This window comes from Eleutherodactylus coqui, chromosome 2 (genome assembly GCF_035609145.1).
Source record: "Eleutherodactylus coqui strain aEleCoq1 chromosome 2, aEleCoq1.hap1, whole genome shotgun sequence".
Classification (NCBI taxonomy): domain Eukaryota; kingdom Metazoa; phylum Chordata; class Amphibia; order Anura; family Eleutherodactylidae; genus Eleutherodactylus; species Eleutherodactylus coqui.
The window spans coordinates 247,640,849-247,655,677 of NC_089838.1; the positions used below are offsets into that span (position 1 = coordinate 247,640,849).

Consider the following 14,829-nt stretch of genomic DNA (forward strand, 5'->3'; position numbering starts at 1 on the left):
AATCTCGCTAGTACCTCCTGCGTGCTTGGTCCCCAACATTAAATCCGCATGAACAGAGGATGACTCAAAACAATGATTTCTTCATATATTGATATACACCAGACAGAATGACTTGAAAAGATAAAAGAACTCTTTTAGTTTTTAATGCCCTTTACAGATGTTCGATGTTACGCTGCTGGTGACAAGGCAGATGTCAAGTCTGTATTCTAGTTCTGCACAGACACGTCCCAGCATATCCTGAGGTATTGATTCCTCTGCTGCTGCTGAGATACATTATTTTAGGTTGTCTAGTGTAACCGATGGTGCCCACATTAAATATCTGTAAGGTGCAATAAAAACGTGAAGCTCTTCTATCTTTTCATGTCATTCTGTCTGTTGTATGATAACTCATGTAGGAATAAATCAGTGTGACTTCTGCACCATTCATTTTGAATTACGCTATACATTCTCCTTTTCCATAAATCCTGTAGGAGGTCTTTATTTACAGTAGATCACTAAATTATTATTTATTTTTTTTGCATGTATTGCAGCTGTCATAAGCCATAACAATCTCAGAAGACAATTCGAGCACAAGAACAAAAAAACAAGTACTATTCGTGAGAGTGATATATTAGCTTTATGCGTAGGCAAAGGCAGAAAAATATATATTTTCATGTGAAAGTGCACAGGATGACCTGTTGGGCTTAGATGCCTGACCGGTCATCCCAGTGATGATCACTCCTGTGCTTTTGCACAGGAACAATCATCGCTAGTGAATAGAGGCAGAGTGGGTGGGGGATCATTCTTGCCCACCTACCTCTATTCACAGTAAACAGGCAGTCCGTTCATAGATGGATGACTGCCTAATTACATTGGCCAATGCATGCAGAAACTGAACAATGAATGAATTTATCGTTTGTCGTTCAGTCAGTGCATGCATTTAGACTGAACAATAATCATTCATATTCTCATTGATTGCGGGAATTTGAACAATTTCTTGATCGGTGTAAAAGGGCTCTAAATTCCGTTTTTTTAGGCTCACTAATTCACTGTTTCTCAGGAGAATACTTGCTGACTAGAGATCAGCGAGCGTACTCGCTAGGGCAAACTACTCGAGCGAGTAGTGCCTTATGCGAATACCTGCCTGCTCGTCTCTAAAGATTCAGGTGTTTTCGGGGGAGAGCGGTGAGTTGTGGGAGTGAGCAGGGTGGAGAGAGTGAGAGAGAGATCACCCACCCATTCCTCCCCGCTCTCCTCCGCCGCTCCCTGCCCCCGCTGGCAGCCGAATCTTTAGAGACGAGCGGGCAGGAACTCACATAACGCACTACTCGCTTGAGTAGTTTGCCTTAGCGAGTACGCACAGTCATCTCTATTGCTGACTTCAGTATCATTTATCCTGTGTTCTGCTTTGTGTTGCATGTTATTCAAGGAAAGCTTCTGAAAACTGTAATAACATAATCCTTAACGATTAAACATAACACAATATAATGTTGAGATGGAACGTAGTGCAAGAATTTGGTTCGTATAATATGTAACCAATCACCTTTAGTTTTCAGAGAGCATCCTAATTACTTCAGTGTATACTTCCATTACAATGGCTGAATTGTGCATATTCTTATAATATGCTGCGGAATAAGTTGGCGCTATACAAATAACGATCATTATTATAATGGTTTGGTAGAATAAATAAGAAACAATTGTTTAGGAGCTGTTGATAGGCACTCTACTAGAGATGAGCGAGTATACTCGCTAAGGCACATTACTCGAGCGACTAGTGCCTTAGCCGAGTATCTCCCCGCTCGTCTCTAAAGATTCGGGGGCCGCCGGCGGGCGGGGAGCGGTGGGGGAGAGCGGGGAGGAACGGAGGGGAGACTCACCTGTCTCCCGCGCCGGCCCCCGAATCTTTAAAAATGAGCGGCAGATACTCGGCTAAGGCACTACTCGCTCGAGTAATGTGCCTTAGCGAGTATACCCGCTCATCTCTACACTCTACCCAATCAACGATTCCCTAAGTCAATGCTTTGATTGAATTCAAGCTTCCTGAACAGATGACTAACAAAATTATATTGTCAAACAAAGTTTTCAAACTTTTTTGGAAGGATATTACTTGTATCACTTGTTGAGCTCTAACTCTTTTAAAGAGATTGTCTACTATTGCTATTTATGTACCAGGTCATTTTGCACTCTAAACCACTGGTTTTCCTCTTGAATTTCATGCATCCATATAGGTTACTTACAGGATTTCAAGATTATTAAAGAAACACTAAACCAGATATGAATAATATATAAGTAAACAGAAGATAGCCTTGCCCCCGGTGGTTGTCAGTCTGCAGGGTTTTGCAAACTTTTCTGAAACAAAGCTTTGTAGAAATTCTACAGAGAGCACAGGGGTTAATGACCTGGTCAGTTCCACTTTTGGCTGGGGAACAAATGAGCCTAGCCAAGTGGTGGGCCTAATACACTGCAGTCAGCACAGAGGGGATAGTCTACTACGGCAGTGCCAGTTGCCTACAGACAGACATAGGTCAGTGTGGAGGAAATGGGCATGGGACATACCCAAAAAATTGTTAATATACAGGTATTTATCAGTTTTGATTGTAGGAAAGGACAAGCAAGAACTGGCTCACTTTTGATGCTTATTCTGTCCATAGTAACGGCTATTGATGTTATTCTTGCACTCTATCTACCATATTACCATACAGTAAAACGCTCAATATTACCAAAAAATGGAAAACTAAATTGCATAATCATTTTAAAAAGTCCCAAATGTTTATACACAGATAAAAAAGAGATCTACAATAATTTTATTGCTACAGTGGATCAAAAGCAAATGATTTCATAATGCTGAGTACAGAGCCATGTTTTCCATACCTTTTTTTACCTTGCAATTTGCTCTTATGGATATTCACCAGAACCACCATCTTTCAGTAGACGTTCTTCGGTAATATTCCTTTGACTTATGGCTGAAGAAGCTTGTTGTAAGCAGTTTCTATACATCTCTTTAGTTAACCCCATGAAATAAACAATACATTTATACATATGTCCGTAAAATAATGAAATGATATAATTTACCTATATCACAGCTGTCTCCTCCATATCCTGGTGGACATAAACAATGAACTCGCCCTTCCTTTTCTATACATGTTCCACTTCCACAATGGATGTCTGCACATGTCCCAATAATTCCTGCAGTCACCAGAAATGCATCAGTTATCTAACCATCTCTTAAAGGATTAATATTAGGACAAGAATGACTGTTATTTCAGAAGGCAGTTAAATGCAGTTTAAAGTCTTATGAACTGTATTACTGTTCTGTATAACATTTGAGTTTTACGGGGCCACAATAAGGCAGTTATAGACTTCTATGTTGGGCTTTATACCAATGATATTAGAAAAGAGAATTATAGTACCTTCAACATAAGCTACATCAGGAAGAACTTGTGGTGTAGCTTCCAGCAATGGTGCTGGCGTTAAAGCTGCTGTCTCCTCTGTAATATCTCCTGACGCAGACGTGGACAATTCAGTGTCTGTTTTTGCTTCCTCGGGTTCTTTTGAGACAATTTTTAATTCAGATTCTGGTTTTGATGTACTAATAATTATGTCAGGTACTGATGTTTCACCGGACAAGTCTTGTGATGAAACAGTTTGGTAACCAGATGTGTCAACACTGGCTTCTGTACTTCCATCAACAGGTTCTCCACTAGTTATAGGAATTCCAGATGGATCTCCACTGACTTCAGGAATAGAAAGTGGAGCCTCACCACTAATATCCCCAGAAGCAGAGCTTTCAATAATGTATGGAACAGTCACACCGGCTAACTCTTGTGAAATTGTTGGTTTCGTAACAGCTTCAATTAAATCATCAGTTATTAGTTTGATTTCGGGAAGCCCTGATGTAAATCCAGAAATATCTCCACTTTCTTGTGTGGTAGATGGCTCTCCACTTAAATCTCGGAGTCCAGATGTCTCTGCAGATGCCTCTCCTGAAGGAAATCCACTTATCTCAAATACTCCTGATGGTCCCTGACCTGCCTCTTCTGTAGTAGGTCCAGTTGTTGGGGCTTCTACTAAGGTAAAATCTATATGAGTTATTGTAGGGATACCAGATGCAAGTCCACTTATATCTTCAATGCCGGATACGAAACCACTAACTAATCCAATTCCAGATGTCTCACCACTAAAGTCAATGCCACTTGAGAGTCCACTGATGTCTGCCTCTCCACTAGGAATGTCTCCAGATAGTTCACCACTAATGCCAGAAATTCCAGATACCTCACCTGAGAAATCTCCGGAAAACAAACCACTAGTTTCTACTGACCCTTTTCCCTCCATTTCCTCTACTGATGGTCTTAAAAGTTCAGTTAAACTACTGTCTATTAAAGTAACTCCAGATGGTTCACCACTTTCGTCAAAAATACCAGATGGTTGTCCACTAATATCAAATTCACCACTTATGCCAGACGAATCCCCACTAACATCTAATAATCCGGATAGTTCTCCACTGATATCAATCAATCCAGATTCTTCACCACTGATGCCAATTATTCCAGATGCTTCACCGCTAATACCAGAAAAATCCCCACTTGCATATGGTAAACCTGAAACATCTCCACTACTTCCAGACCATCCCGATGGAAATCCACTAACATCTCCACTTAAATCAAAAAATCCAGAAGGTTGGCCACTAGTATCTAATCCACTGATTTCTAGACCCGAAGCTATGCCACTGAAATCACCTGATGGTAACCCAGATAACTCTCCTGATGCACTGATCTCAGTCAGACCTTTTCCTTCTGCTTCTGTTTCTGGTGTTTTTGTTGCACCTTCTATCCAAGTTGTATCCACATGTATAATTGTTGGAAATCCAGAAGGCAGTCCACTAAAATCTGCACTACCTGAAAACAGTCCACTAATATCTCCACTACTAGATGGCAGCCCACTTCCAAACTCTAACCCTGAAGGTAAACCACTAACTAGTTCTCCACTCATATCTACTGATGACAGTCCACTTATATCTAGAATTCCTGAGGCTGATCCAGATATGATGTCCTCTCCAGAAGGTAATCCAGAAGGCAGACCTGATGGTAATTCACCAGAAACATCTCCAGATGCACTCGCACTTGTTTCTCCAGAAATCTCAAAACCAGATGGCAATCCACTTGCAGATGGTTCACCACTAATTTCAACTCCTGAAGGCAACCCACTTGTTTCTACCCCAGAGAATTCTCCACTTATTCCAGAAATTCCAGATACATCTCCACTGGCATCTCCAGATGGGACACCACTAACTCCGCTGACATCAACAGATGCAACTCCACTGCCGACTTCTGGAATAGTGCCCAAGGGGGGAATTGCTGAAGGCCTCACTTTAAAAAAGAGCAAAGAAAAGTATTGTTAGACATGGTAGTTAATAAAAGGTATATAGAGAAAGCAATTAACACACACAATAGAATATACCATTTTTTTATTAGAAGACTTTTTTTTGTTAATTCATGCTCCATAAATCTTTTCTTGTATCAACAATAACAAAGGGACAATTATTTGAATGTTTATTTAGAGCCCCCAAAATTTACCAATGTAAGTGTATGTTGATGATTATTAGCACATAGGCCATGTTTTTATAGATGACAGACCAAGACTTTTTTGGTACCTGTTTCTAGTATTTCAACAGTGGGAATGGCTGTGACATTTGCCAGCCAAAAGTCTGTCTCATTTTCAAATTCAGAGGCAGTCACAGGTTCTACAGTCATCTCCCCAGAAGGCAGCCCCTCCAAAATAGGTACTACTCGAGTTGCAATTAATTCTTCTTCGAATCTTGGAGTACTTGGAGTTTCCTCATCTTCAAATGGACCAGCTACAATGTGAAGAAAAGGAAAACAATATTATTTTCTTTCTGGAAACTATAAATATCACGTCATAAATACAAATGTTTTGTGGCAGTATGCTCAACAATTAATTTATGATGTCTAGCTAACCTCCCAGTATATATAAATCAGCTAGTCTGAAAAATTCCCTGCAGTTGGGTCCTGTGATGTCATTAAGACCCCTCCCCCCTTGAAATTTCAAATCTTTAACTTCCTGTGGATGGCCTGTACCACACATACTGTTCTCAGGAGAGGGGAAGGGGGGCAGAAACTACTATCACATTACTGTAATTAAACGTTTCCTGTCACACAGTTATAATGAAGGAGATGATAATTCATCCTCCATGACTGTATACTTCTGGTATTTAGTTTATTTAGGTGAATGCATCATAGGATTGATGTGAAAGTGAAACTAACATCAAGATGGTGCCTGATAAACATCAGATAGGAGGCTGCACTGCATGTAAGATAGTACAATATACATAGGAAATGTCCGGAGTGTGACAGGCAATTAGGTGAGGGGGGCAGGGATGGAAAAATCTGTTTTCTGCGGAGCACTTTTTTAAAGGAAAAATGTAAATGGATAAATTTACAGTTTCTGTAATCTTATGGCACCTAAAGAAGGTCGCTGCTCTGATGAAGTTTTAATTCCTTTATATCTTATGTTTATTAGCTCTTTTTCTATAGGACCACCCTGTCCATTTCTGTGTGGTTGTTTCATAGGATTTCACTCTACAAGGATGTCACACATTAATCTTCTGTGTGTTTTTTGAGCAGACTTGGCTCTATTGTTTCATTATATCCCTACATCCTGGTGTGGAAGTTTATGTGTCTATGTACGTACTGTACATATTTACAGATTTTTGCCCATACAGTATCTATAGCAAAAATGGCAATAGCATTGCTATTCTTGTTGTCAAAACTACAGAATCCTCAGCAGAACTTTGGTGGATACCATTCTAAGTCAATGTAGGTGGTTGGGAGGCAACTTCATTTGTTGTATGTTTTATCCGATACAGTGTCATGGCTTATGTTGTAAATGAGAGCCATAATGCAGAAGAGAACAAAGCCTCACGTGTTCTATAGTGTCTTTAATGTATACATAACATGATACTACATGAATGTACTATGTAATTACTGCAATAACTGTTTACCCTTGCCAGTGCATTTATCATAATTCTTGCCTCGTTTTCCTTTGATTCTGTGTTGGTCTTGTGGCACAGATAAAGCAAAGTTTAACTTGACACTTATCGTGTTAAGAAAAAGTTTATTTCTTTTCTTTGTCCTTTTCAATAGCTTTCCAATGGATTTTGCGACAACACGTTATCACAGTTAAGATAAACTTGGTTACATTTTTACTTAATTTTATTTTGCAAAAGGAGCTGATATAGTAGATGAAACAACAGAAAAGCATATCAATCTGCAGGAAATTACTAGTTTACTGCAACCACATAGAGACAGGGGCCCACCACCAATTTTTGCACAAAAAAGTGTCATAACATCATATTTCAATCACAATTACTGATAAGATGATTTTTTTTCTGTGTACTTTGTAGAAACATGCAGCTCTGATTATATAACTTTTTTCGCATTTACCGCCCACGAATTAGCAGCTACCCAAGAACATTTAGCCGGATTATTTCATTAACTGTAACAAAAGTTATCTTAAATAATCTTTGACAAATATATGTTGTTTATTTAACATAATGTGAATTTTAACATTAAGTATTTACCTCTGAAACAAAAGGCATGGTATTTTGACAGCGGATCCGGAAATCCTGTCTGATTTTCATGGACATAGACTGTGCGCACTCCAGCTTTGCCGCCTCCACAAACTTTACGTGGTCTCACAATAGGGTAACGCACGCTACCATCAGCCAGCCAGCCTGCTCGGCACTTGTCAAATCCCAATTTCCAGGCGGCATAAATTTGTCCAGTGGAAGCTAGTGTGGCATTCTTGCTCTCGCAAACTTCAGCCGCTTCTTCTAAAGTGAACTTATCTGGCTGAGTTACAAAAAACACTTCACCTATAAAGTACAAAAATTCCATTTAATTTAAAATTTTTATAGGAAAATTCAAAACTATTTATGCATGTACGCTATTACATGGATGAGCTGGGCAACTACCGTTCACTTGATAATTGTACCTGGCACGTATTTTGCCTTTAGGGTAAACACCTGTATGTAATTAATGGACAGTCCATAAAAACAGGGAACTGTTGGTCTGTGTCTAGTAAAATAACACAAGTTTGTTTCCAAATTTGGCCATAAACGATTTTGGTTGTCAATAATTTTTGGTTGAGTTGTTTTATTGGCCTTCACAACTCAGAGCTAGACTATAACTAGACTACAGAAAAACATCTGTACCTTGTTAGCCGTGGCAAAGGACAAGTCTGGCAGTCATGTTCATAAACTGATACAGAAAATGACCCACTTTTACGTCTATGGAATCCAGTGCTGACAACCTGCATGCTTCTGCTACTATTTAAATGTTTTTCACTGGATTAGTTAGATTATATTTAGTAGCAACAACAATATGTCAGTGAACGACACCTCCACCATTATTATCCTCCCACAAGCTCTTTATACTTGGAATACCAATAATCTTCAACACTCCAAGTGTCCTTGAGATTAATATTTGCCTTAAGCCTATTTCACATGGCCATAAGCATTATTTCGTGTGCCTGCTAGTGCTGTAAATTGCATGAACGGGCGCACAAATCTAACATTTGTGCGCCCATTCAGACAAAACGAGCCCCGGCGCATATACGCCGAGGCAGCAATGCCATTGCCTCCCCTTCCCTCCCCCTCACCGGCTCACCTCCTCTCTTCTTCCCTACGGCTGTTTGCAATGGGAGTGGGGGTGGATGGGGGCAAAGCTAAGCACCCACCTCCTCCCCGCCCCTCGTCCGCAGCCAGCAATGGGAGGGTGTGGAGCAGGGTGGCACGTAGCTCCGCCCCATCCCCTCCCATTGCAAACAGCCAGAGAGGAGGAGAGAAGAGGGAGGGAGTTTAACAGTCATGCTGCCAAACTCCCTCCCACCTCTCTTCTCTGACCGCTGTCATTGGCTCCCAGGACTATCTTTCGGCCTGGCATGAAAATGCCCGGTGCTATATTGGCCTGGCTGGGTGCCGCGGGAATACAGCCATGTAATCTGATGTGTTGGAATCCAATGCATCAGATCGTAGCGTATATCAGCCAACTGTGAAAATATACGCTTGTGTGAAAGAGCACTTAGATAAATTTATACCATTAAGATACAATGTATTCAGTGCAAAATAATGCATACACTCTAATAAAATACATACAGCTACAAATATGTGTATAAAGCTCAAAGTAAATTATTACATTTTCTTATATGTATCCATTAAAACCACACATCTCTATATGGTGAATGTTACAGGAAAGAAGCATTCTTCCCACGCTAGTCCATTTAATGACACTACAACAAAAGGAGGTATGTTCAGTCAGTAATGCAAACAGCTGTAAAGTAAGTCGACCCTTTGGATTTACCTGTACTTCAGCATTGTTTTCTAATAAAATGTGGTCTAATGGTAAAAAATATGGTCAAACACAAAAGTCAACAAACTCTTACATTTAAAAAGCTTAAAAAGCTTTAGCAGCAATCACCTCCACTAAACAGCTCTTGTAACTGCAAATAAGATTTGCAGAATGCTGAGTAGAAATTTTGTACTGCTCCTCCCTACCAATGGGAATTAGTTCATCAATATTTCTGGGATGCCTTGCATGCACAGCCTTCTTAAATTCTTGCCACAGCATCTCATAAAGGTTAAGGGGGGGACATTGACTTGGCCATCTTTTCCTTGGTCAGATTTGCTTATATACTTTGGTTTACTGTCCAAGCCCTGATGCAGCAAAGCAACCCCAAACCATGATGCTTCCTCCACAGTACTTCACAGTTGGGGCTCAGTCACAAGGGCGCATTGGCACCCGTACACCGGCGCCGATGCGCCCGTGTGACTGAGCCGTTACTGCAGAAAGAAGACGGCCGTACCTGAAGACGGACGTCTCTGCAGCACTGATGAAAGAACACATGACCGGCAATGAAGTCCGTCTTCAGGTATGGCCGTCTGCTACCTGCAGTAACACGGGCGCCGAAGCGTCCCTGTGACTGAGCCCTTAGGATGAGGTGTTGGTGATAAAGTGCAGTGTTCTTTTTCTTCAACAATACCATTATGCATTTGTGCTAAAATGTTCAATTTTTTTCTGGTCATTGAACTTTTTCTCAAGTAATTGTAGAAAATTCAGGTGGACTCGGTAATTTTAAGAAGGATTGAAAGTTTGTCTTTTTTGGGCAGCAGTGGCTTCCTTTATGGTGTTCCTCCCTGAACATTGCCCTTACATTCTTCAGTGTTTTTCTAACAGTTTGTAGTGTCTTTTGAGGGTCCTTTACTGTTACCCCTGGGTTGTATTTTACAACTTTCAGGATTGCCAGTTGTGCCGAATTTTCTCCATTTGTACAAAATTTGCAAAGCCGTTGATCGATATGCTTTCAGGTCTTTAGCAATGCTTTCATAGCTTTTTGTATATATCTATATATATATATATATATATATATATATATATATATATGCAAGAACTGAGAAAGTCATGTGAAGGTAGAATGTTTTCAAAAATAGAAGTTTTAATAGTTTCCTTTTGTTAATCAGCAAAATGCAAAGTGAATGAACAAAAGAAAAACCAAAATCACAGCAATATTTGGTGTGACCACTCTTTGCCTTGTAGTCAGCATAATTTCTTCTAGGTACACTTGCACAAAGTCAAGAATTCTGTAGGATTATAATGAAGTGCATGATTCACCAATTATACTGAACAGGTCATAATTATCATCGTTTTCATTTGTAGGTAGAAACACAGTCATTAACTGAAACAGAAACAGCTGTGTAGGAGGCTTAAAACTGGGTGAGGAACAGAAACTCTGCTAAAACAGTGAGGTTTTGGAAGACAGGTTCATTTCACAGCTCATACTCCATGTGGGACTTAGCAAAACAACAAGACACAAGGTAGTTATACAGGATCAGCAAAGTCTCTCCCAGGCAACGTCAATGAGCAATCAAGGAAGCCTAGTGCAGCAGATGAAAGACATCATGCTTACTTCTCTTTGAAATTGGAAGATGTCCAGCATTGCCATCAGATCAGGTAGTAAGCAGTGGGACCCAGGTACACCCAACTACTGTTCAGAGAAGTCTGGCCAGAAATGGCCTTCATTGAAGAATTGTGGCCAAGTCATACCTTCGATTTAAAACATGGCCAAGCAACTCAACTATGCATGAAAACATAGGAACTGCAGGAAAATGGCAGCAGATGCTCTGGACTAATGAATCAAAATCTTGAGTATTTGAATATAAAAATATGGAAGTTTGTTCGTCGAAGGCCTGGAGAGCGGTACAATTATGTGTGGCTGCAGGCAACAGTGATACATGCTGGAGGTTCCTTACAAGTTTGGGGCTACACTTTAGCAAATGGAGTTGGGAATTTGGTCTTATTGCTGAGAGATACAAGAAGATACTTGACAGTCATGCAATACCATCAGAGAGGCGTCTGGTTGGCTCTAAATTTATTCTGTAGCAGGACAACAACCTCAAACATACAGCCATTAATAACTATCTTCGGCGTAAAGAAGAACAAGGAGTCCTGGAAGTGATGATATGACCTGAGTCTGTCTGGAATTACAGCAAGAGACAGAAGGATTTGAGCAAGTCTACATCCACACTAGTTCTGTGGTTAGTTCTCCAAGATGTTTAGAACAACCTCTCTGCTGAGTTCCTTCAAAAATGGTGTACAAGTGTACCTGGAAGAACTCATGCTGTCTTGAAGGCAAAGGCTGGCCACACCAAATATGGATTTGATTTAGATTTCTCTTTTGTTCATTCACTTTGCATTTTGTTAATTGACAAAAATTAACTAGCTATTTTTGAATGCATTCCTACTTTGTAGCATTTTCCACACCTGCCTAGATATTTTACTCAGTACTGTACATGTATATTAAATCAGCTCAATAGAACAGGTGAACAGTACAATTGTTTGTGAGTTATTAGTTTAGTTGAAATGCATTTATCTATAATTGTAACTTAAATAACATATAGGCCACCTGCAATAGGAATCAATGCAGAAATACAGGCTATTCCAGAAACATGTGTCTGTATATATATATATATATATATATATATATATATATACAAGATGTATGTGAAACTGTTCAGTGACACATATTTAAAGCACATGCCTTTACTGAGTAGCAGCTATAATGAGAGCCTATACTGGATGTATGGTTTACCACATACCAAGAGTGTACATTTGTATATAAAAGCAAACACCTACTTATATTAAGCATAAGCCATAATAATGGTAATATAACTTGCAATAATGTGGGTAAATTATCATAGGAAACAAGTTAGCAATTATCTCAGCTGTAGTTTGGCATAAGCAGAAAAAGTACTTTGTATAAATAAGGCTTATTTCCCCTTTTTTCCACTATTGCTAAGTATTTGGTCACATACCTCGTAGCTTGTCAATATAACAGTATACATCATACTCTTCTGATGACTCCATCACTCCATAGTTCCTGACCCCTGGGAATCCATTCCTATCTCCATGGCAGTTTTCACGAGGAGTGACAATGGGGTATCTGCCCAAAGAGAAATAGATTTTAAATACTTTTACATAGTTGCAGCATTTAACAACTCTTTAATGATTCTCTTAAATTGGTAGCAAATATTTGACTAATATTCTCGAACTACAGACATTTTTCATACAGATTTTAATATCTCCGGCATTGTCAATTTCTGTTATGGATTTTCATTGAGAATTTCCCGCCTCTCAATATAGAAGAGTTGAAATCTGCATGTCAGGAAAAAGTTCTCCTGCACTCAGGGATCAGAAACCCATACTTAAAATTGGTAAATAGAGATGAGCGAGCATACTCGTCCGAGCTTGATGCTCGTTCGAGTATTAGGGTGCTCGAGATGCTCGTTACTCGAGACGAGCACCACGCGGTACTCGTCTCGATTAAACGAGCACTGACCATTGAATTCAATGGAGCCGGCAATACAGCCGGCTCCATTGAAAGCAATGGGCTGCCGGCGAGCGCGGGATGAATTTTCAGGAAGGGCTTAAAAATATAAGCCCTTACCTGAAAATCATCCTAAAATGTGTAAAAATAAAAAAAAATGTATACTCACCTTTCTGCTGCAGCCGGAGTTCAGCCGCGTCTGGCCGGCAGTTCTCCTGAACTGCTTTCTGTAGTATTCAGCAGGTGGGGATTTAAAAATCCCCGCCTGCTGAATGAGGTGCCTCTGATTGGTCACAGCCTCACCAATCAGGGGCAGCTCTCAGCTGTCATTCAGCTGAGAGCTGCCTCTGATTGGTCCCTGCGCTGAGCCAATCAGAGGCAGCACTCACTCACCCATTCATGAATTCATGAATGGGTGAGTGAGAACTGCCTCTGATTGGTGAGGCTGTGACCAATCAGAGGCAGCTCATTCAGCAGGCGGGGATTTTAAATCCCCACCTGCTGAATACTACAGAAAGCAGTTCAGGAGAACTGCCGGCCAGATGCGGCTGAACTCCGGCTGCAGCGGAAAGGTGAGTATTAGAGATGAGCGAACGTGTCCGTAACGGACACATCCGCACCCGGACACCGGCTTTAGCGAACACTGGAGTGTTCGCGCGTAAGTGTCCGGGTGCCGCCGGGGGGCGGGGAGATGCGCGGCGGCGCGGGCGGCAGTAGCGGGGAACAGGGGGGAGCCCTCTCTCTCTCCCTCTCCCCCCCGCTCCCCGCCGCACCCCCCCGCGCTGCCACGGCGGCCCCCGAACTTTTTCGCCCGAACACCGAGGTGTTCGCAAAGTTCGGTGTTCGGGCGAAAAAGGGGCGGGGCCGAACGTGTTCGCTCATCTCTAGTGAGTATACATTTTTTTTTTATTTTTACACATTTTAGGATGATTTTCAGGTAAGGACTAGAGATGAGCGAAAGTACTCGGTAAGGGCGATTTGGCAATCGAGCATCGCGATTTTGGAGTACTTCACTACTCGGGTGAAAAGTACTCGGGTGCGCTGTGGGGCGGGGGGTTGCAGAGGGGAGTGGGGGGTAGCAGCGGGGAACAGGGGGGAGCCCTCTCTCTCTCCCTCTCCCCCCCACTCCCCGCTGCAACCCCCTGCTCACCCACAGCGCACCCGAGTACTTTTCACCCGAGTAGTGAAGTACTCGAAAATCGCGGTGCTCGATTGCGAAATCGCCCTTACCGAGTACGTTCGCTCATCTCTAGTAAGGGCTTATATTTTTAAACCCTTCCCGAAAATTCATCCCGCGCTCGCTGGCATCCCATTGCTTTCAATGAAGCCGGCTGTATTGCCAGCTCCATTGAATTCAATGGGCTAACATCGTTCTTTTCTGCCACAGCTGTTACAGCTGTGGCAGAGGAGAACGATCTTTATGCTGACAGTGCAAGGGGGGGGGATCTCACTCTTGCCACTATTATGGCCTAATAGTGGGACCTGGGAACTTGAGATGCAGCTCAACATGTAGCCCCTCGCCTGCCCTATCCGTTTCTGTGTTGTTCCCATCACTTTCTTGAATTTCCCAGGTTTTCACAAATGAAAACCTTAGCGGAGCACCAGTCATATACAAAAATGCTCGAGTCGCCCATTGACTTCAATGGGATTCGTTACTCGAAACGAACTCTCGAGCATCATTGAAAGTCCGACTCGAGTAACGAGCACCCGAGCATTTTGGTGCTCGCTCATCTCTATTGGTAAAATGTAACCTCACTTACTTGAGAGGGTGGAGTCTAAGGTGCAGACCCCCTCAGCCTTCTCAAGCAAGTGAGATTACATTTTACCACTTTTATGTATGTGTTTTTGATCTCTGAGAGCAGGAAAACTTTTTCATCACAGGCTTTCTTTTGATATTGCTGCCTTAGTATTCTCCCTGCATTTGCTCTCCTTTGCATGACCCCAGGACAGAGG

General features: G+C 41.4%; 1 protein-coding gene across 2 annotated transcripts in view; it reads right to left on the minus strand.

Moving 5' to 3' along the window:
- The window catches only part of ACAN (aggrecan), a 109,574-nt gene that overhangs the window by 29,376 nt on the left and 65,369 nt on the right, over positions 1 to 14,829 (minus strand). For both annotated transcript variants that reach the window (XM_066592810.1, XM_066592811.1), the window contains exons 9-13: positions 12,365 to 12,492; positions 7,577 to 7,870; positions 5,630 to 5,833; positions 3,390 to 5,345; positions 3,052 to 3,165 (exon numbers count right to left, since the gene is read on the minus strand). In XM_066592810.1, coding sequence (XP_066448907.1) covers positions 3,052 to 3,165; positions 3,390 to 5,345; positions 5,630 to 5,833; positions 7,577 to 7,870; positions 12,365 to 12,492 — 2,696 coding nt within the window. The remainder of the gene's footprint in view (positions 1 to 3,051; positions 3,166 to 3,389; positions 5,346 to 5,629; positions 5,834 to 7,576; positions 7,871 to 12,364; positions 12,493 to 14,829) is intronic.